General features: G+C 41.4%; 1 protein-coding gene across 1 annotated transcript in view; it reads left to right on the top strand.

Annotated features, from left to right (window-relative positions):
* Positions 1-23,272, top strand: part of sae1 (SUMO1 activating enzyme subunit 1) — a 118,869-nt gene that overhangs the window by 52,538 nt on the left and 43,059 nt on the right. The window contains exon 6 of the mRNA XM_072549536.1: positions 12,426-12,531. Within this exon, the coding sequence (XP_072405637.1) occupies positions 12,426-12,531 (106 nt within the window). The remainder of the gene's footprint in view (positions 1-12,425; positions 12,532-23,272) is intronic.

Here is a 23,272-nt window from a genome sequence, read left to right as displayed (position 1 = left end):
ATAGCTCTGGGCATCTTCTAAGTGCTCAATAATTCCCTGTCCAAAGTTGAATCTGCTTCCACTGCTGTTCATATCTCCACTCACTGCATTTTAAAAAGTATTTTTCTGTCGCTAAATATCTTCAGTCTTTGTCCCCTGCTTTCTGACTCTTCCACCAATGAAATGTTTCTCCTCATTTGTTGTATCAAACTTCTCATGATTTTGAGCACCTACAATAAATTTCAACTTTCTCTGCTCCCTTCTTCCTGAAGGAGAATTGCAACTTCTTCAACAGCAGGAAGAGGCCGTTCAGCCCCTTGAATATTCTATGCTATTCAGGAAGATCATGGCTGATCTACTTCTGTTTTGAATTCCTTACTCCCAGGTACACCTAAACCTTTAACTTCCCTTGCTTAACAAGAATCTATCTGTCTGTGCCTTAAAAAGAAATTAATGGCCCCATTTCCAATACCACCTGAAGCAGATTGTTCAAAGTCTCTGAACCAGCGAGGAAATATCTTATTCTCACAAACAAGATGAGAAATTGCTGGAAAAACACAGCAGGTCTGGCAGCATATATGGAAAGAAAGCCTTATTATCATGACTGGCTAGGGTAGTGAGCCAGAAAGTAAGCCCCACTATTCCCAGAGTAGTCATACATATGAAAACATTTAGCCAAGCTATCTAAATATGGGCGGCACAGTGGCTCAGTGGTTAACATTGCTGCCTCACAGCACCGGGGACCCAGGTTCGATTCCAACCTCTGGCGAGTGTCTGTGTGGAGTTTGCACATTCTCCCTGTGTCTGCATGGGTTTCCTCCCACAGTCCAAAGATGTGCAGGTCAAGTGAATTGGCTGTGCTAAATTGCCTGTTTTTCAGACGGAAATGGGACTGGGTGGGTTACTCCTTGGAGGGTCAGTGTGGACTTGTAGAAACAGGCCCTTCGGCCCAACACTGTAGGGATCTAATCTAACCTAATCTAAAATCCCCAATTTAGCTGCCGAATAAACTCTGGTTAAAAGACACCCTCACCAGATTAGTACACTTAATAAGAAAGTAACTGTTTATTCTGAACAAATTGTCTTTATCCAGTAGCCAATTAGAAATGAGTTGCTAACTTATAACTTTTAAGATTTAAATTCCTGTCTTAAATCCCTTCACAAGCACACAGGTAGAAAGACAGTCAAATCGTGGATGTTAAGAGTGGAAAAAGATTTTAAAAATCTATGAAATGCTGTTCAAAAGCATCAGTCTAGACCACAGGATTTAATTAGTTGTTACAGTTTGGGTTCTTTCAATCTCTTTTTGCTCTTTGTTGATAAGAAGAGGCTTGCACGTCAGTGCTGTCTTTGATTTGTTGGTTGACAATTTACCACTTTGAGACTCTAAAGGTCATTTCCCCATGTTTCTGTCAACAGGGAAATTTGCAAAGTGAGCAGTTTACAGAGAAAGGTGATCGGAAGCTAGCTGCCAGTTCTGGAAACTGTCCACATGAGAGAGATCTGTGTAAACTTTGCTTCCTCTTTGCAGATGATGTGCTTGCGCTGCACTGGCCCCACAGAAGCACTGGTCACCTGGTCAGGAACCAAATCAAGCATTAGTTTCAGTTCTGTTCTCTCTGCTTTTGCTCTCACTCTTCCTGGAAGAGCCAATATTATTCACAACTCTGTGCACTCCAGTAACGTGATTTCTAGAACTCGAGCCATCTTTGAGGGTGGTCACGTCAGCCCTAATCTCATTGAATGGTAGAGGAAACTTTGATAGTCTGGATGGCCTCAATCGGCTCCAACGTTTTTATGGTCTGTTCGTACACTGTCTTGTTGGTGTAAAGTAGAACTTTCTTTTTAAAGTCCATAGTCCAAACAAAAAAAAGTAAAAAGGTGCTGACTCCTCCCCCACTGTCTCTAACATCCCTTCCCTCACTCTCTGTAACCCTCCTGTACTCCCCTCAGTCTATAATAAACCCCTCCCTCTGTACCCACCTGTCATTTCCCCATGACTCTGTAGCACACCCTGAGTCCCTCTCTCTAATTCATTCTGTATATCACTCCTCCCCTTAATCCACCCCCCCCCCCGGCAAACCTGGTGACTCCTTGCCATCTCTGTGCTTCCCCACTGTTCTCTTTTCAGTGTACTCTCTTTGTATTTGAGTGAAGGTAGTAGTATTTGCTATATTCATCTTAACACTTTTAAAATTAAAATATGCAGAGTTAATGGAGAAAGATTCCTGCACGGATCTGTTGGATTTTGGAAGTGTTTCATTCCTGGGCATCCTTTAGATTTATTTTTATTCTGCCACTAGTTGGTGCTGTTGTTTTGGAGCTTGTTTTGTACATTTCTGTATATTAATCTAAAAAATTTCATTTAAATCAAAGGTTTCAGTACTTTTTGTGAAAAGTGAAGTATTTTATTATGAAAAACAGTTGATGTTGAATATTTCTAGATGTTTATTGCTTAGGCCAATTTTGGAAATACTGCATTCAATTCTGGCCTCCCCACTGTAGGATAGATGTTGTGAAACTTGAAAGGATTCAGAAAAGATTGACAAGAATGTTGCCAGGGTTGGGGGGTTTGAGCTATGGGGAGAGGCTAGGACTGTTTTCCCTGGAGCATCAGAGGCTGGGGAGTGACCTCATAGAGGTTTGTAAAATCATGGGGGGCATAGGTAGCGTGAATAGTCAAGGGCTTTTCCCTAATGTGTGTGGGGGGGGGTCCAAGACTAGAGAGGATAGATGTGGAGGTGCCGGTGTTGGACTGGCTTGGACAAGGTCAAAAATCACTTGGCACCAGGTTATAATTCAATGGGTTTATTTGAAAACACTAACTTTTGGAGCGTTGCTCCTTCATCCAGTGTTAGTGAGAGAGGAGGATCTTAGACGCGGAATTTCTAAGGAAAAGATCAAAGGGTCAGGCAACAAATTGACCACATTAGATGGTTCTTAAATCTTTAATCGGTTAGAATGGAGGTGCAAGTTTTGATTTAATATGCAAATCCCAAAATTTCTTTCAAGTCACTACCCTGAGACAATTTAAGGTGTTATCGATATGAAGGCGGTGACACCTCCAGTCAGAAAATGTGAGGTCTATTCTGTGGTCTGTCTTGAGTCTTTTATTTCCAAAGTAGGAGCTTATAAAATGCCACACTGACTAACTGTCAATACATTGTGTGCTGTTTGAACAAAATAGAATAGGTTTAAAGTGAATGGAGAAAGATTATAATAAGGGACTGAAGTGGCAACTTTTTCACGCAGAGGGTGGTACGTTTATGGAATGAGCTGCCAGAGGAAGTGGTGGAGGCTGGTACAATTGCAACATTTAAGAGGCATCTGGATGGGGACATGAAGAGTTTAGAGGGATATGAGCCAAATGCTGTCGAATGGGGCTGGATTAATTTTGACTATCTGGTCAGCATGGATGAGTTGGACCAAGGGTCCTTCTGTGCTGTACAACTCTGACACTCTCTATGGGCCTTCACTTGTGGTGTCATCGTTGAGTTGAGACAAATCTAAGAAACTTCACTTCATAAGAGGATATGAATTGGAAATGGGAGTGGGTCATTAGGCCCCTCGAATTGCACATTCCCATCTGCCCTTGATAACCAAAGGTTCTTATTTGGCAGGGAAATCAGCCTTCCTTGGTAAGATTATTCTTTGGGTGGAAAGGTGCAGTTCAGGTCAGTTCCCCTTTGCACAGTTTTCAAGTCCACAAATTTGTTGATCCTCTGTACTGAGTTAACAGAATCGCAGACTGGAGGCTATTCAGCCAATCATGTCTGTGCTAATTCTCCGAGAAGTTTAACCTGTTGCTGTTCTCCTGCCCTTTCCTATAAGCCTACGCTTTGGATTTATTTAAATCTTTATCTAATGCCCTCTTGAGCAGCTCAGTTGAATCTGCCCCATTGAATATTCTTCATGACTAAGCACCCACAGCACCGTGGGGTAAGTAAAACCAAATATTCATAATGCTCATGAGTGCAACAATTGCGCCTCATTTCAGTTTGAAATTACCTCCTCACACTGGGACCATGTTTCTCATGGACTATAGCCAGGAGAAATGATCTCTGTCAAATTATATTGAGACTTGTATTGTTTCAGTATCATTGTGTAGTGCCTGTGAAGGGAAGGAATTTGTAGCTATTGAACACTTTTCACACATTCTGGTTTAGGGTAATTGACCTTCAACTGAGTACTTTTGAAGTGTGGTCAGTGCTTCATATCCAGACATTCTTCCTCTTTGGATCAGCATTGATGTCGTAAAAGCAGAGTGTTGCTGGTAGTTCTCCACCAGCATGCTGGACAGAGAGAAACTGAACCTTTCAGCTGATGACCATTTCATCAGGTCGACAACCTGAAAACCTAACCTGCTTTTCTTGTCCTGCTGATGTTACCTACACTCTGACCTTTTCTAGTGTTTTCTGTTTTTTTATTTCAGATTTCCAACAGTCATGGTATTTTATTTTGGTAATCACTGCAGTTACTTAGTGTCTGACGTCTTGAGGTGTCTGTTGACAGGGCTGCGAAATGGCCAGCAGCTGACTGTCTTGGAAAACAGTTGTCAATTCCAATACCGAAATGTTCCTTTACTTTATTACAATAAGATGAGTGACTTAAGAGTTCAGTTCTTGAGGGATGGTGCTAGCTATGGGTGGTGTAGGTGTAAATCACAGGACCAAGTGATAAAGCCCACGCAGTGTTCACTCTTGGGAACCTGATGCACTTTATTTTTTCCTGTCTCCTCCCCACTTCTCTTTGTCTACGTCTGTTCTATTTCTGACTCCCAATCCAGTGAAAACTTCCATTGCAACTTGTTATTAGTCACCTCCTCCTAGCTTGTGCTATCAGTATAAAAAGTTTAAGTTCCTCTTACAAATGTTTTAAACATGTGTTTACTTCATCTCTTGAATCTTCATCCCCAGGACATCCTTTGAATTGCATTCCCATTCAGCTGCCACCCCTACACTCCCTGCCCTGCACTGGCTCCTGATTCAGAAATGGCTCAGTTTTAAGAGTTGCAGACTTGTTTTCAAATATTTCCCATGTCCTTACTTGTCTTTATCTCTGTAATCTGTTCCCACCCTAAAACAGTCCAAAGTAACTATGATCTCTAGTGTTGCTGTGACTTCGGTCGCTACACTATTAATGGCCTTCGGATGCTTGGGGCCTGAGGTCTGGAGTTCCCTCTCTAAACTTCTCCACCATTTTTCCCTCCTTAAGAGACTCCATAAAAGCTACCTGTGTTGACTGACTTCCTTCCTTGGTGTGCAATTTAATTCCATCACTTCTGGGAAGTGTCTTCAAAACCCTGCGATGGAAATGCAGGCTGTTGCTGACATCGATGGAGAAGCCACTGTTTTCACACATCAATGTTTGTGAAATGTAATTGAACTTGGCAGCTTAGCTTCCACTTGCCAGAAATGTGGGTGCCCTTTAAGATTTGGAGTACAATAGGCCAGTGGAGGTGGGAAGACTCTGCTCTCAGACCTTGCTGTATGTGATCCAGGTAAAAACAATGACTGCAGATGCTGAAAACCAAATACTGGATTAGTGGTGCTGGAAGAGCACAGCAGTTCAGGCAGCATCCAACGAGCAGCGAAATCAACGTTTCGGGCAAAAGCCCTTCATCAGGAGCCAGCACTTACCTCTGTACAGCTGCATATTCAGGAGGTGTGTGTATTAGACCCGCACTTTACTATTCAATGCCAGTTTCCTGCCATAACACAGACAAATAGGACTAGTTCAATTTGGGAAACCTGGTCAGCATGGACCAGTTGGGCTGTTTCCATGTTTGTATGACTCTATCAATTAATCAAATGCAGTGATTACCTTTCCAGTGTAATATTAGACATTTGACGTTGGATACAACCTTTGCAAGTGCATTGTCCGTGATAATAAAAAATGAGTCTTGATGGAATTCTGCAACAAAAACAGAAAATGCTAACACTGTCCACATTTGAGACCAAAGACGAAACACATATCAGAATTCACTAACACTGCATTTATACTCTCCATGTTTTCTTTGTTAAAAATTGAGAGTATTGAAAAACTCGATAGGACTCTAGGGTAAACTGCACAGCAAAGATCTTTCCTGAATGTACTCCCAACTAGTACAGCACAGTTACAATTCCCACATAAAGTGTATAATTACATTTACTTTTCTTTCAGTCTGTGCTGAGAAATTGGATTCCTTGGAATTTCAATATGCATGGGCTGTAGTTTGCTCAGAAGAAGCTTCCTCCATTTTGAACCAACATGTGTTCCATGTTTGGGGTAATTTGCATATGGAAATTTGGTATTAAATGACTTTTTAAAGCAATGTTTGGAAGAAAATAGCTCCAATGAAAACTAAAGGTCTACAGACTTGAAATAAAAGCTATGCTGTGATGTTTACAACACAACATCAGATTGAGAGATTAAAACGTTGACCTAAATAGCAAACAACAAAGCTCATAACAGCCATGTGAGCTCAGATTAGGTTACAGGCTTGTAGCCATTCCCTGATCTGTTTATCACAAGAGCTGACTTTAAATTTTGGGAGGGAGTTTTATCCTTGTCTGATTTTTGAACCATCCGTGATAGTGCAGGTGTTACTTGCCCCTTTCTCCCATTTTTTAATCATCAAAAGTTAGCACATTTCAGAGAGAGCTTAGCAATCATTGCCGTAAATATTGATTTACAGGTGATTACTGAATGTGCATTACCCAACTTCCAAGTTGGACAGAAAAATAAACAAACAATCTCATTGAGAGGTTCAGGTAATGTCCTAAGCACTCGAGAGAAGCTCAGGTTTCTGAGATTAGAGCCAGGAAATTAATCTGTGCATTTTCATTTTATTTCTTTTTTTCCCGCTGGCAATATTGCAGGAGCTGCCAGTAGCCTGTACTCCAGAATGAATGACCGAAAAGAATAGAGGTCAGGTAATTAATAAATTCATAGCAAATCAGTAGATAGAATGTTTAGGAGTGTCAAAGATTACAGCCCTGCTGACACTGTCTGTCTGGGGATGTTTTAAGTTTATGTTTGTTGCTTTCCCCTTCAGAAGTGTTGGCCATCCATTTTAATTCTTGAATGGAATGTGACTGGTGTTGGTGAGGCTGCCTTCCCTCTTGTCCATCTCTGGTGGTCCTTGAGAGAGTAATGACGAGCCACTTTCTTCAGCCACAGCAGTCCATGTGGTATAGGTACTCCCATGCTTTTAGAGAGGAAGTGTCAAGATTTTTGACCCAGTGAAATGAAGCATGTGGAGCTTGGAGAGGTTCTTGCAGGTGGTGATCTTCATGGATGTCTGCTGCCCCAGTTCTTGGTTATAAGAGTTATCAATTGCAACAGGCAAACTGTCCTTCATACTGCAGCTGTACAAAACTCTGGTGCCAGCACACTGAGTATTGCATACAGTTCTGGTCACTGCACTATAGTTGTGGAAGCTTTAGAAAGGGTTCAGAGGAGATTTTCTAGGATTTTGCCTGATATGGAGGGAAGGCCCTATGAAGAAAGGTGAAGAAAGGCTGAGACACTTCAGGCTGTTTTTGTTTGAGAGAAGCAACTTACTTGAGATGTATTAGTTACTCAGAGGGTTAGATAGGGAGGACAGTGAGAGCCTTTTTCCTCCAATGGTGATGGCTAGTACAAGGGGATATAGCTTTAAGTTGAGGGGTGATTGATACAGGACAGATGTCCGAAGTCTCTTTACTCAGAGTAGTAGGTCCATGGAATGCTCTGCCTGCAACAGTAGTAGACTCGCCAAATTTAAGGGCATTTAAATGGTCTTTGGATAAACATATGGATGAAAATGGAAGTGTAGGATAGATAGGCTTCAGATTGGTTCCACAGGTCTGGCAACGTCAAGGGCTGAAGAGCCTGTACTGCGCTGGAATGTTCTATGTTCATCTCTGTCGAGATCTGCAAACTCAACAAAAACCCGCAGTGTTTCTACTCACTGCTGTTCAGTTATGAACCAAAGTTTTGAACCACTTTCCTTGTGCGATGTAGGCTTTGAGATTTCCATACAGTGGAAACAATGATAAGACTACACTGTGACTTCTGAATTGTAAGTTTAACCCTAGGTCAGAATATTATTTCTCTTCAATTGTGGAACTTTCTTTTCAGTGTACCTCAGTGAGAAGATGGAAATATCTCCTGGCACGCAAGTTTTTGGGTGGCTCAGTGGTTAGCACTGCTACCTTGCAGCACCACAGACCCAGGTTCAATTCCATCCTTGGGAACTATCTGTGTGGAGTTTGCACATTCTCCCCTTGTCTGCGTGGGTTTCCTCCCACAATCCAAAGATCTGCAGGTTAGGGTGGATTGGCCATGCTAAATTGCCCATAGTGTTCAGGGATGTGTAGGGTAGGTGCATTAGTCAGGGGTAGATGTAGAGTAATAGGGTCTGGGTGGGTTACTCCTTCGGAGGGTTAGTGTAGACTTGTTGGCCGGATGGCCTGTTTCCACACTGTAGGGATTCTATGATGGGCATTGCTCGTAATTCATTACAACTTAGCGGCAAATAATGTTACACAATGTTTATACAGTAAAGGTCTGTCTTTCTGCTCCTTAACTCCTTCCAGGGGGCAAGCAACTGAACTGACCAAATGATCCTAACAGTATGAATTGCAAAACAACTACATTTTATGTAGCACCTTATGACCTCACAAGGTAATTGGTTGGAGTGTTTCTTGATCTGCTGCAGTCTGTGTGGTGTATGTACACTCAGTGCTATGAGACAGGAAGTTCTGGATTTTGACTGAGTAACTGAGAAGAAATGGCAGTATAGTTCCAGATCAGGATCGTGAGGGCATGGATGGGAACTTGCAGGTGGTGATGTTCCATTGTATCTGCTGCCCTTGCTCTTCTAAATGGCAGTGGCCGCATGTTTGGTTGATGTTTTCAAAAGAGCTGTGAGTATCTGCAGTGCATCTTGTAGGTGATACCCAGTGCTGCGTTTATACAGGTAAAAGGAGTGAATGTTTAAGCTGGCGGAAATCTTATCATTCCAGTAGGCTGCTTTTTTCCCCCTGGATATTGTCAAGATTCTCGATTGTTGGAGCTGCTCCCATCCAAACAAATAGTGTATTCCATCACATTCCTGACCTGTGAATTGTAGATGGTAGATAAAGTCACAGGTCATGGTACACCACGTTATAGTGCAACAAGTTTATGTGAAATCACAAGCGCTCCGAAAGCTTGTGATTTTAAACAAACCTGTTGGACTATAACCTGGTGTCATGTGACTTTGTCATTCCCAGTCCAGCACTGGCACCTCCATATTGTAGATGGTGGACAAGCATTGGGGAGTTCAGTTAATTGTTGCAGAATTCCAAGCCGCTGACTTGCTTGTGCAGCCACACAATTTATTGTACCTGATCCAATTCAGTTTCCAATCAGCAGTGAGCTGCAGAACATTTTTGGGGGATTCAGCAATACTAATGCTATTGACTGTTATGTTTTAATTTCTTTACTAAAGTTTCTTAATACAACTTGTTTTGTTTCAGTGGCTGTGTGGGTGTGACTATGGGAAGGAAGGTGTTATATTTACAGTTCAGGTTCTGTTGAAGTTAAAGCATTGAACCTTTCTCTAAAATGCTGAATGACGTATTGCCTCTGTCCAACTTCTTAAACGTTTGCTCGCCCTCGTGCGCTTTCTCTCTCGTTGAAATTGTTACTGCAAGAACATTGTGTTATCTTACAATTAAATCCCCTCCCTGAATTGTTAAACTTTCTAACTAATCTGAGCAGATCAGATAATCATGAGCTTGTGATAACTTTAAAGACATAACTTTATAGCTTGTTATTTTCAATTTTCATAAATGAATTTCCCAGCCAGAGATCGTGACATAGTCACTCTAGTGGTTATAAATGTGGCATATGTTATGAATGTTAATAGATATTGTGGTAATTAGATTTGACAAAGAATATTTTAGTACTCTGATGGAAGGTTAATCAATGGTATAACAACTGACTCAGTTGCTGAAGATAGCATGTTGTCAGGTGAACCATTCCCAGTTGCCATACCTCGTTGGGGTAAGTGCTGGAAGTCAAATCCTGCTATTCTTGGAATTATTGCAAAAGCTAAAGATATTATCAGAATTACTCAATCTCCCAGATTCTCTTAACTCTCAAGACCCAGTTTAATAGCATGGACTGGGTTTTCGTACCTAGCAAGAACTAATATATGTTACAAATGAAAGATTTTTGCTGCAGATAAACAGGTAGAAACTATTGACATATAACTGTACCAGTTAAAACTCTCGCCTTGTTATAAAGCTTCCCCTACGTGTACACAAACAAACATTACCAAAAATATTAGTGTTATGCATGAAGGAGAACTAGCAAGGCAGTTCAATGGTCGCTATCTATACAGTTTGCAGAACTGATTCTATTGGTTTGTCAGGACTTGCTGCTCCTTGATTCCCCCCTCATTAGCTCCTTCACTTGCTTTCAGGAGGCACAGAGTGATGGATTCACAGCTTATAAAGTGTCTGACTTATTGTTTTGAAGCAGCAGCTGCTCAGGGAAAATAAGCTGCCTTTCTTCAGGCTTTAATTTCTTTAGAAGTGAAACACAGGTACCACTTCCCTTTCCAGCAGTCCTGGGGCTCCTGGCTGTTTCTTTCACACCCATATGCTGTTCAGCCACCTGGGAGCCAACCTCTCCATTTTTGACAGGTAAAGGGCCTTTGTCATCAACAATTGGTCACCACTCCACAGACCAATCAGTTACTTGTTGCCAGTCAAACAAATATGTATACGCCCCTTGGCTCTAGCTCATCTGCAGTAACCCACCCCCACTCCTTAACCAAGCAACAGTATGAATAGAACTTACAATAAGTGTTGGCACAGAAACAGAAATTGCTGGAAAAGCTCAGCAGGTTTGGCAGCATCAGTGGACAGAAAAATCAGAGTTAACATTTCAGGTCAACTGACCCTTCCTCTCAAAACGTTAACACTGATTCTCTCCACACACGCTGTCAGACCTGCTGAGCTTTTCCAGCAATTTGTGTTTTTGTTTCTGATTTACAGCATTTGCAGTTCTTTTGGTTTTTAATAAGTTTAAGCAACTTGCTTTTAAAAATTACAGCATCTATTCCACAGTACTTGTTCTTTTTAATTCAAGCAGTTTTTCCCATTTCAGTCCATAATCAAAAATACAGAAAAAACTTTTAACAAATGGCCTTTACACAGTGAACAATTTTTTTTGACAATTTAAGTGATCTACTGCCTTTGTTTTCAAAGTCCCTTGTTTTGGAAGAGCTAAAAAGTGACGGTTCTGATTTGCATTTGCATTTTTGGGCAAATATTTCATCAAACTAGATTCAAACAGTGAAAATAAAGCTAGTTGTCACAGTGGTTTTTGTGCGATATGTTTTATTTCTTTCAAAGCATGAAGTCAATATAATTAGTTGATCCAGGTGTGGATATGATAGATGCTAAATAAATGCTCTGGCAATACTTAACATGACTGCTTGAGCTCAAAGCCAGCCTTCAGCTTCACCATTCTACATTGCTCTGTCCAAAGTCAGTGTTACCAGGGTGACCTTGAAAATGCGTTTGAAAAGTTTGGGGCCTCCCACTTGTGTAAATCCAATCTTGCAGGTCATACCCTATCTTGTTCTACAAACAGAGAAACTAGTGCATTGAACCATGACTGTTCTACCTCAACATAGGCATGTTGCATGCTTGAACATTTAGATGGATGTTGCTTGTGTGAATCCCCTTTTAATAATTGTTGCTCTGAGTGCAGCTTTGATTATTGTGAGTATTTAGCCCAAGTGTCTTTTCTCGCACTTTGGCCAGAATTGCTGAAGCCTAATTTCTGATCACTGGGCAGAAAACCGATGATAAACTCCTGGTATCGGGTGTGGGGAATGTCCAACAGAATGGCTGCTAGAGGCACACCGTTGCTATGATTTAAGAATGTTGACAGTAAAACACACTCTCCTGTCAAAAGCTGCTGACCCACTCAGAGCCTGACAGGTCACCAGTCGTACCAGTGGAAATTAGAGTAGTGGCTTTTGGTGGGAATGCAGCCAACAGAGGCATGTGATTAATGTATTACACTCACAGATTTGTGTAAATGCACGCACACACACTGTGCTCCCCCTCCCCAAACATAAGGATGAGCTGGGGGTTACAGGAAGGGCTAGGATCTCTCTCTCTCTCTCTCTCTCTCTCTCTCTCTCTCTCTCTCTCTCTCTCTCTCTCTCTCTCTCTCTCTCTCTCTCTCTCACACCTGTTCAATGCTAGGACCCTGGTGATGAATCCTTTCCCCCACAGAAGAACCTTCTATGGGCTTAGGAATGATGTTAGAGTCCCATTTCGCCCTAGAGGCACCATTTAAATTGGTGTGTATCCCAGGATAATGGGTATCAGTTGGCTTATTAATGAGAAAATTCAGTTTATTACTTATGTTCATTTGAGTGCTAATTTTTATATTGCTTTTTTACCTCTGTCCAGACAGTGCATTTTTGCCACCTTAAGGAGGCACTGGAAGTAGATTGGAGCAGCGAAAAGGCAAAGACGTGTCTGAAACGCACCCCAAGTGATTACTTTCTTCTGCAAGGTAACAGAGCAACACATTGTGCATGTGCGCACGGTGTGGCTATTTGTGGGTTTTATATCAGAACTGCTTTGAGTTGAGAATAATTTAGGGAGGAAGTGAGCACTGCACATGCTGGACATCTGAGTCGAAAAGCACAGCAGGTCAGGCAGCATCCCAGGAGCAGGAGACTCGACGTTTCAAGCATATGCTCTTCATCAGGAATACTGTACACTACCCTCTGCCCTCTCTGTCTCTCATTGTGACTCCTGGCACTCCCTCTCTAACCTGCTCCAACTGTGATTTACCTTTATCTTTGTTCATTTTGGAGCTGCTGACGACCATGGATTAGCCATACTTGTTGCCCCAGTTATTCATTTTTGTTTAAGCCACTTGAGTGACTTGCTTGCCTGCTTCAGAGATCATGAATCAATTGCCCAGTGTGGGTTAAAGTCAATGTAGGATGCATTGGTCTCCACTCTCCCACTGCTTGGAGTTTTTATGCAACACTCTGGGGTGGGGCAGCATTAGGATCAGCTGTGACCTCCTTTGCAGTCCGTTCACCCACTCAGACATAGACAATCTTGAATCCTGTGGGAATAAAGACATTGACAGTATCCAGTTTTTGCAGAACCTTGCATCAGAAAGAATCAATGCATTAGAAATAAGGGGTGGGCAAAAATATGTTGTATGTTTCGACACTTAATTTTAAAACTTAGATGATCGTCTAGTTCCCTTTACTGTTTCATACTATCCGGAAAAGAAGTTGAGAATAAATCGTGCGTAGAAGCTCATTCTGCAGTTGCTGCTGGTTGATATTGAAGACTTAATGGCATTATTTGCTGCATGATTGTAATATACTTTTAATGGGAAAGTAGCCAAGCTAATATAATTGAAAGTATATTTATCTGTCTATCACATTTTCTCAATCTTTCACACTCTCTCCATCTTGCCTGTTCTTTTTCCAAATGTTTTCCCAACCCATGGCTTCTGGAATGAGCAGAAAGACACAACTACTGTTAAAATAACTGAGGAATTTCAGGTCATTAAAATGGATGCTGTCACCTTATTTCTCAGAGAGAGTGTTTTGCATCACTTAAGTGTTAAGACTTGAAATAGAGCAAGAGCAGCATTTTATTTTCCTCTTTGCCACAAAAAGTCAAGGTATGACTGCCATTGCTGATTGAAACAGAGATTACTTTGGCAATGAATATTTGCCAGGTTATGTAGTACTTTAGAGGTGGGAAGAGAAATTTAAGGGTGATGTCTTATCTTTGTGAGGAAGACTCATCATCGCAGACTTGGGACAAAGTGACCATTTTTCATGTTTGATGCTGGTACAGAGCTCCACTGAGCATCTGTGGCAGCTGGGAACACTCCACTTACACCGCAAGTTGTGAAACCTCCACTATTTACTGACAGTGTGAGAGCTTTGCAGGAATATGTAAGGGACCTGATGAACTTTGATTGATGCCATTGCTGGAGTTGTGCCTCATTTGGAATGGAAGCCAGGCAGAATGAGCTCCATTTGCTGCAGAAGCACTCAGTGCTGCATCATATCGGGATGAGTCTGGAGTTGTACAGTCACTGTTGCATTGTATGGCTATCACGAAGAAATAGAAGGGTGAGAAAATCAATTAAGTCCATTGTGTCCAAACAGAGGTGCTGGTTGAGACACCCGCAATAGAGCATTTATGGATTTTTAACATACACATTAGCAAGATTTCTCTGCATTGATGAGAGGCAAATGCTGGAATATGTGGTTGCTCAGACCTCATTACTGATGGCTTGCAACTTTTCCCTTATAATCAAAAATATCCTCTTCTTTTAGTGCTTGTCTCATAATATGTCAAATAAGTGGCAGCTCTGGACTTGACATGTCCCTGAAACTAATTCAATTGTTTTTTTGGAAGAAATAGTTTCTCAACCTCTGACCGAGTTGTTCAGGCATTGTACAGGGGAGTTGCTCATGTAGCGTCAACACGTGGTGACACCCAGCATCTCCACTATTCGTGCAGCAGGGGGTGGGGAAGAAAACAACATGCTACAGTCAAGCCAACACCAATGACAGAGTTAACTTACAACATCGTTAATGGTTCCAAGCTCCTGGACTAAAAAGTAAGACCTTTTGGATTGAAAAGCACCCCTCACTTCCCTGGGGCATTTCTAAAGCAATCTCAGCTGAGGAAGTCATTTTGTAATGTCAGCAGTTTTCCCAAAAGATTATTTCCTGGCAGATACTTGTTGACAGACTTTGTGTTTGTTTGTGTGTGTTATATCTATACTGGTCTCCAGCTACGTTTTTGTATGGAATGGGTGACCATCTGAATAGGCTAAGTCTTAGCACTCTAGATAAGGCTGACATAGGTAGATCCTTGATAAAGAAGGGAGAGAAGGTGGATAGACATGAGTTTGGAGTTGAGACCAGAATCCAATCAACCATGACCTTGTTGAATATAAAGGGACTGAACGATCTGCTCTTCCTAATTCAAATATCTGCATACTTATCTGGGGGGAAGAAAAAAAGTCAAATTTGTGTAATTAAGCAGCCTCTTAGCTTTGGCCTGCACAATCCTTTAAAATTAAATTGTATATTTGGAATGCAAAGAGAGGTTAAGATTTTTTTTTAGCAGAAGGTTGAGGCACGAAATGCTTTGTTACAGGAAGTGGTTCAAGTTGAGACAAGTCAGTGGGCCTTTAAGGGAAAGTTAGCTCAATTTCATCGAAGCACGAAAGACCACAAAGATATGGAGCGAGATTATCATTACTTGTATATTACTTTTGCAAAGAACCAGCACAGATTTAATGGGACAAATGGCCATAATCTACGATGCTCACCACCACCACCTCAAGAGCAACCAGGGAGGGGGTCAACAAATGCTGGGCAGCCAGTAACCACAGTAGCGAATTTTTAAAAAAGTTACTATCTGCACCTTTTCTGCATCTGTCTTTCCCTACTTTTTTCTTGTTGAGTAATTGTGCCAGAAGTGTGTCTTTTTTGTTTTTAAGCACTATTTTGTTCAAAATGCAAATAGTGGCTTTATTTTCAACTGGCTCTTTAAGAATCCACCATAAATAAACTGAGGCCCAATTTCCTGCTGCAACATTTTGTATTTCCTTTGTCCATGGTGCTTGGTTACTCAGCTGCTTCGAGGCTGCAGACAGTGTTCCCACTATCCCACCTGCTTCAGCATAACATCGCTGCTTCCTCTTGTACAAATACTTCGAAACCCTTCCAAGGCAGCTCACCAAAACACCACCTGTGCTAAAAATAAAAGGTCACTGAAGTTCTACCAAAACAGCATTTAACAAGACATCAGGTGCTTTTCTTTTGTCGAGCTTGTACAGCTGCCTTCCTTGTTTTGACATTGGTGCAATGGTTGGTGCACATTGCCCTTTGCCCTTTGCTTGGGTGTATGCCTTTAATAAATCTCACTGATTTGCGAAGAAACAGATTGCTTACTCCACCATGCACATAATAATCCATGTGACTCTGTGAACCACTTGTGAAGTTGAGTTTTCTCTCATCTTCTAAGAATCATAGTAAGAGCATGAGTAAAGTGCAGGAGTAGACCATTTGACCCCCCCCCCCCCCCATTAAGGGTCATATGCATTAAGGCCATAGCTGATGTGATTGTGGTCTTTACTTTACTTTCCTGCCTGTCCCCTATAACCCTCAACTCCCTTGTTAATTAAAATAAGATCAGTCTAATTTTGAAAATAATCAATGATTGTTTTTACCAATTTCTGGGGAAGAGAATTCTGAAAATTAGCAAACTAACAGGAGAAATTCCTCCTCTCTTATCTTAAATGGGAGATCCCTTATTTTGAAACTGGCGCCTCATCCTAGATGCTCCTCAAGGGGCAACATCCCCATAGCATCTATTGTACTCCTCCCTCTGTTTGAGCAGTAATTGAGAGGAAAATTTAATCTTAATTCAAATTGCAAGTGATTTTCAATATCAAGTATATTGATCTGAAATACTGCAAGTGCCAACATTGCACAGAGTGCTCAGTCATCCATCAGGATTTTAATATTTTCAAAGTGGTCTTATTGCCAGTATCCTGACTGAATAAAGAGACTGAACAATGGTTCAGGCACACCAGACTGTCACAAGGGTACTTGCCTAGGCATGTGAGGCGGGTAACCAGCCAGGACTGAGGAGATGGTAAGAGTACAAAAGACCAGATGGTCTGATTATTGAAAGAGACTGTGTGTCATGATGTGGGCAGAAGCAAAAGTAATGGCTTTGGGCCAAGCCACATGGGCAAGACCTCTATAGATAGCCTCCTCTCTCTTCTGTATATTTGTGACAGACACTCCTTCACAAACTGCATAAAAACTGTAAGCACGAGGGCATGTTACAAGGACAACTTTAAATAGTTTGTTTAGAAAGGAAGGCATAACAATGTAGGTTATGTTTCTGGATTGTAACTTAAGAAAGTGGTTATTGTAATACCTTTTTCCAATTGCAACACCAGAGTAGCATTGAGCCGTGAAGCCTAGAAGGTTGCAAGTTTGACTCTTGACTTATGCTGAGTTTGCAGGTATTTATTCAGGTCAGCAAATTGGTCCTGGATTAATTACCCTTGACTAGAAAATGCATGGCAAATAATGACAGAAGGAGGGTTTGTTTTGGTGCCCTTTCTAATCGATTAGCCTACTGACCCCTGTTGTCTCGGGTTGCAAGAAATATGAGCAGGTTACTAAAAACCAGTCTGACTCTGCCTCAGGACAGAAGGATTGTTTTAAATCCTGCATGATGTGAAGGATTCCATGTAAGTATGTGAGGGATTGCAGGGGCGTTCTTCCTAGTATTTTGGTCACTGATTCATTAAATGATATCACTGAAAATAGATTTCTGATCATTTTCTTCATTGCTGTGTGTAGAAACCTGTACAGAACTTGGCTCCTATGATGCTGATTGGGGAACATTGAAAACGTGATATGGAATCATTGATTAGATTTGCGATTGAATGTGGGGTACCAAGGGTTTGGGGATAATGTGGGAATATAGAACTGAAATAGAGGATCGGCCATTGGATGATGCAGCAGGCTTTAAGGGCCACATGGCCAACTCCAGCTCGTGCTGTTTATGTTCCGTACTAGTGCAGTTCTTATTATTGAGGCACACACAGCTATCGCCAGTTGGTTGAAGTGTCTAGGGTCAATGACAGGCGAGGAACTGTACCTTCACAAGGAATTGTTTTTGTGAAATAGTAACAAAGTGCTTGGGAAGTTCAGCAGGTCTGGCAGCATCTGTGGAGAGTGAGACAGTACAAATGTTTTGAATCAATTTCCATTAACATTTCTATCTTTGGCCGGCTACAGTGTTCCAGTGAAGCTCAGTGCAAGTTGGAGGAACAAAAGCTTTGAAATAACTGCGCAGGGGCTGGGATCCCGTCACCAAGTCACCCTTTATTTACACCTGCAGAGTACATGGACTCTGACCAGCTAGCTCAGAGCTGGTCCCTAGAGTGAGGACACTCTGACAGTCCTGTTTATATCTATCAGCCAAAGCTCCCTGATTAGACCCAGGTTAACAGCCTCAATCAGGGATCTCATAGTCAACAAGATCCTCCTGGCTAGCCTTGTTCCAATCACTACAACCTTTTTTTTCTGCTAAAGTGCTTACCTAAAACTCAATGTTGGATTTCACTCCTTCAGAGTAGAATCTGTGTTCCATTATCCACTACCACTACCCCCACCCTATAACCCTCATCTGGCTGTGTCTTGTTGGCTTCACTCTGAGTGGGATCCATTTTCTCCTTTTCACATCCAACATTTACACCTATTGTACATATCTATCACTCCTTTACTGCTGTTATTACTGCCTTTGTCTTTTGCTCTGGGCATCCTCTCAATCTGTTCCACTTACTACCCCTTTCCCTCTGTCTACAAACAGTATTTTCCAACTCCTTTCCGTCCTGAAGAAGTCAGCCTTGACTTGAAAGGTTAACTGTCTTTCTGTCACCGCACCTGCTGAGTTTTTCCAGCACTTAGTTTTAATTTCAGATTTCCAGCTTCCAGAGTGTTTTGCTGGTCGTATTGTCTTTGTGGGGTGCCTGAAAACAAAGAGTAAATTATAATTGTGTTTTGGAGGAGCAGGGACCAGTGCAGTCTCCAGTCCAGCAGAAGATATTCAGAAGCCCCAAAATACCTGAGCTTTATTGTGATGGCCAATGTAAACTCTGGCCGAGGGGTGAAGTTGCTTTGCTAACTTGTTGTTTGTTGTGAACATGTGAAGCACTGGTGATAGCTGTGTTGATAACATCAGCACTATTATTAACAGTACTGAGTGAATAATAATGAAGTGCACTGCTGTGTGGAAGCTGCCCTGTGGAAAAAGCCGTGGGTGTTACAGCTAACAGCTTCAAGGTTGACGTGCACAGCCAGCGAGCAGCCTGCAGGAAACCAGTCTAGGGTAGGTGATGTAATTAGAAAGCTGATGAGGCAGAGAAATTGTGATTGGCATCTAAAGAGAGCTCTCTGGCACATGCCATTGTTCCATGATGTTATTGCATCACCCTTTGAGTGCCAAACGCCTGTGTACATTGCATCAGTAGAAAGGAGCAGAATGGAATGTTTCAATTCTAGAGCATGTGTTCACTGCTGCCTCCTAATTTCACCCATAGGACCGGGAATTGGGTGAAATTCAAACTATCCTGCATTGGATTCCCCAGCTGCAGCATCAGGAGAAATGCAAAGGAATTTTAGTCCTCTCTCGCTTCCATTCAAACCTTCACTTAATGTTGCATCACAGGCACCAAATAACACCTTGCACTTTTAACAGCGCTTTTAACCCAAGATGTTTCAGAAATGTATAGGAAATAGGCAGCATATAGTCCATTCACCATACCTTTGCTAGGGGAAGGAATCAGTGGCATAAATTGTAACTTCTGCCTGGATTTATTACAAGGTTTAATGTTGGAAGCAGTTTGAGATGGCAGCAGCAATGTGTTTTAAAAGCTCTAAATTAATTGCATTGCAGATACTGAACCATGCTATTTAAGTGGTGCCAAAAAGCTTTTTATGAGCACTGTCTTGCATTCTTTGGTTATATGCTAGAATTGCAAGAACATTTGTCATTTCAAGAGTGGAATGGAATCTACTAAAATTCATTTTCATCTTGCAAACCGACGAATAAGAAGCAGGAGTAGCCTGTTCAGCCCCTTTATCCCATTCTGTTGCTTTAACAAGGTCATGACTGAACTAACTGACCTCCTTTGTTACCAAAAATCATGCGTTGGTGGGAAAATGTATGTAGCCTCCTACTAGTCCCCCGTATTTGAGCAATCTTCAAGTCATTTCATTCTTTCAAAGCAGTAAAACCCTGATTTAAATCGCAACTGTTATGATACATAAGGAGGCCATTCAGTCCATTGTGTCTGCAATGACACTGAACCAAATGGAGAAAGTGAGGACTGCAGCTGCTAGAGAGATCAGAGTCCAAAAGTGTGGTATTGGAAAAGCAGAGTATGTTTCAGAGAACATCTCCAGAACACACCCCAAACAACCCCACTGCCCTGTGGCCAAACACTTCAACTCCCCCTCTCACTCTGCCAAGGGCATGTGGGTTCTGGGCCGTCTCCACCGCCAAATCCTAGTCACTCGATGACTGGAGGAAGAACACCTCATTGTCTGCCTTGGGACCCTCCAACCACATGGAATCAATGTCGATTTCACCAGTTTCCTCATTCTCCTCATGACTTTGAAAATTTCTGCCCTGGCCCTATTGAAGAAGAACATTCCTAACTTCAATCTTTCCTCATCCCTGCAAGTATTTAGGGGTGGGAGAGGAGACTCCACTACAAACCTGCCTACCAGTTGCGGGCGAACCATTAGCCATAACTTTGTTCCCTATCACTTGACCAATTTTGAATGTACGTTTCTGCTCTCCCTTTTTTATTCCATTGTGTTCTTTACAATGGCTACACAAGTATGTATTTTCTTTAAATAATTAAAGAAATTGCATCAACAGACATTGTTTATATTGTTTATATGTGTATATTTTGAGTTTCTGTATATACGCGTGAGAAAGCCTTGAGCATGCACAATAGGGAAACCAGGTTCCTTCAATTCCAATATCCATTGCACTCATTGAAGCACTCAAATTCTGAGAGCAAGAGAGAAGGCGACTGCTGCTGGAAGGCTATTAACCCTGGCTGGAGAGTAAGGAACTAGTGGTTGTATTTGCAGGATAAAATGGTCAGCCATTTAGGCATGGTCGTGATTTATGGACCTTCAGAATTCTCTACCACAAAGAACAGTTGATACTTGGTCATTGAGATTATTCAAGGTTGAGATAGAATTGGCAATTCTCACAATTGAGTCGTGTTGCTCCTGGTAAGTGTGGAAAGCTGCATGTTCAGCCTTGGCTCGGTTCAGCTGTAGTGATGGCATGTGTGCTTCAGTTGGGTTTTTTTTTGTATGCGTTTGGCTAGAGAGAGGTATTTAGTGTACGCTCTGGAAATCTGTGGGGTTTGGATAGTGCAGCTTTGAAGAAGTGAGGGGTCACTGCATCCAATCACGAAGGAAAATTGGATTAGTCATGATCTAATTAAATGATGGAACAGGCTCGCAGGGCTGAATGGCCTGTTGTTCCTATGATTTGTTGTGAGGGTTGTAGGCCTGTGGGTGAACCACCTTTCAAAAGTACAAACAAAAGTTTGAAACAATTTATCACTTTTGAGCAAGCAACTAGAGATTTTATTCTGACTTGAATAAGTGTGTCCCCCCACCCACCCGCAACACTGTCTGACTCCGGGGGCAGTTAAATCTCCCTATGATTTAATGAGATCTTAAAGTAATCTGCTTTGATGAATGAAAGTATAAAAGTAATCTCTTGTCATCTATCACGTGCAGTTCTGTGTACAAACAACATTGATGCGTTTTGACTCTGACCCTTTTTTAGGACACTCAGACTGTGATTGAAATAACACTGAAGATTCTAGTGTTGGTTGGATTTGGTGCATTGTTGTCAAATTATAGATTTAAATCCCAGTCTGAGACGACACGTGAATGCACAAGACTGAGGAACCCTTTTTGAAAGCAGCTGGGTTAGTCCCATGAAAGCCCACTTTGTCAACAATCCTGAAACATAATACTATCTGTGCAGGCAATGTACAAATTCCTAATTTTTGCAGCTATGTTGACAGAGGGAAAATCATTGGGAAGTTGTCTGCTATAGCAGAGGTATACAAATAGTTCATCACCCATTTCCTAAAAAAGTGAACATCAAATTATCTCATCAATTGCTGAATAAAGTTTGAATATGATATTCATTCCAATATTGATATGATTTGCTCTGAGTAATGAGGAGGTCACCTGACCCTTGGAAATGGATCTGGACGTGGGATAGAGGGGCAGAAGGGTCTCCAGGTACAAATTTTCATCGCCAAAAATAGCAAACCCATATTTTTATAAGTCCATATTTTGGAAAAAAACAAACAAAAACACTGGAGTTCATTCAAAGCAGAGTTGAAGAACAGAAATGTTTTGTTCCTATACAGAGGACCTCTATTATCCGAAGGACACTGGCGAGGAGTATTTCGTTTGGTTAATCGAATGCGGGATAATATAGTTAGGCATAGGCACCTTGTGATCTTGTTTGGATAATCCGAAATTCAGTTAATCAAATGCCAGATAATCAAGGTTCCTCTGTAGATTCTTTTGAAGGAGATGTTTGGCAATGTTAAACAATACTTGTCTCCATATTGTAAAGTGCTGCAAAACCTAATACCAGAACTGAGGTTATATATGCAAGAAATGACTCAACAGGTTCAGGCATTGTTTCTCTCCTCCTGGTAAAGGGAAGATGAAAAAATGACCTTTATAGAGTTATTTTTAGATTCCTGAAAAGGTTTATTTGGATAATATGCAGAAGATATTTGTAGAGTAGACAGGGAGCATAATTATGACATACTCAATAATAAGTCAAATGTAGAATTCAGCAAAAACTTTGTTGCCAGAAAAGTGGTTAGAATATGAAGCTTGTGAACACAACAGTTTACATTTACAAATCACCTTTTCAGGTGCTGAACAAGATTATCAATAAATAACTCGAGACTGGAGAGGACAGGAGACTGAAAAGCTTAATCAGGGTCAGCTATTTACACTAATTGTAGTGGTGTTTTTATGTGTAATCATTAGGGCTTCCAGGAATGAGGGAATAAGGCATGGAGTTGAGCTAGAAAATCACCACATGAGAAAGCTTGAGGAGCTAGAAGGCCTTCTCCATCAATTTGTCTTAATCAAAGTTCAGCACTTTGTGCTTTAATCAATTATTTTACTGCCCCATATAACTATCAGTCACTAGATGTAGCTGTTAGTTCTGTAGTTTAGTGCAACTTCAAAGTTAGCTGCACTCTTCAATTGTTTAATTAACACTTCATGGGAGCAGCCTCCTATCCCCTTCCCTAACCTTTATTAACTATATAATAAACTTGCCAAAGCTATTTCCATGTTGGGTTTCAGTTGCAGGCAACCACATTGTGTCTGCAAAGCAACTGGAAGCATCAAAGTATATTTCTAATCCCCAGAAGCACCTTTTTTCTCCATTTACTCTCTTCAATGGGTAATCTTGGCAAATCCAGTTACTGCTAGCTGTGCAAAATTTGAATAGAGCAAGCAGATTAAGTGGGGAAAAAAAATCTTCGGGCTTGGGCTCAGGAAAGCAAAATTGCCAGTTAAAAATCTAATTGAATCAATCTAAGGTTTGAACTCATGGGTTCTCTAACTTGTAACTAATGTTGACAGGGAATG

This window comes from Chiloscyllium punctatum, chromosome 29, assembly GCF_047496795.1.
Source record: "Chiloscyllium punctatum isolate Juve2018m chromosome 29, sChiPun1.3, whole genome shotgun sequence".
Classification (NCBI taxonomy): domain Eukaryota; kingdom Metazoa; phylum Chordata; class Chondrichthyes; order Orectolobiformes; family Hemiscylliidae; genus Chiloscyllium; species Chiloscyllium punctatum.
The sequence above is the reverse complement of the archived record's forward strand: the minus strand, read 5'-3'. Positions and strand labels throughout refer to the sequence as shown.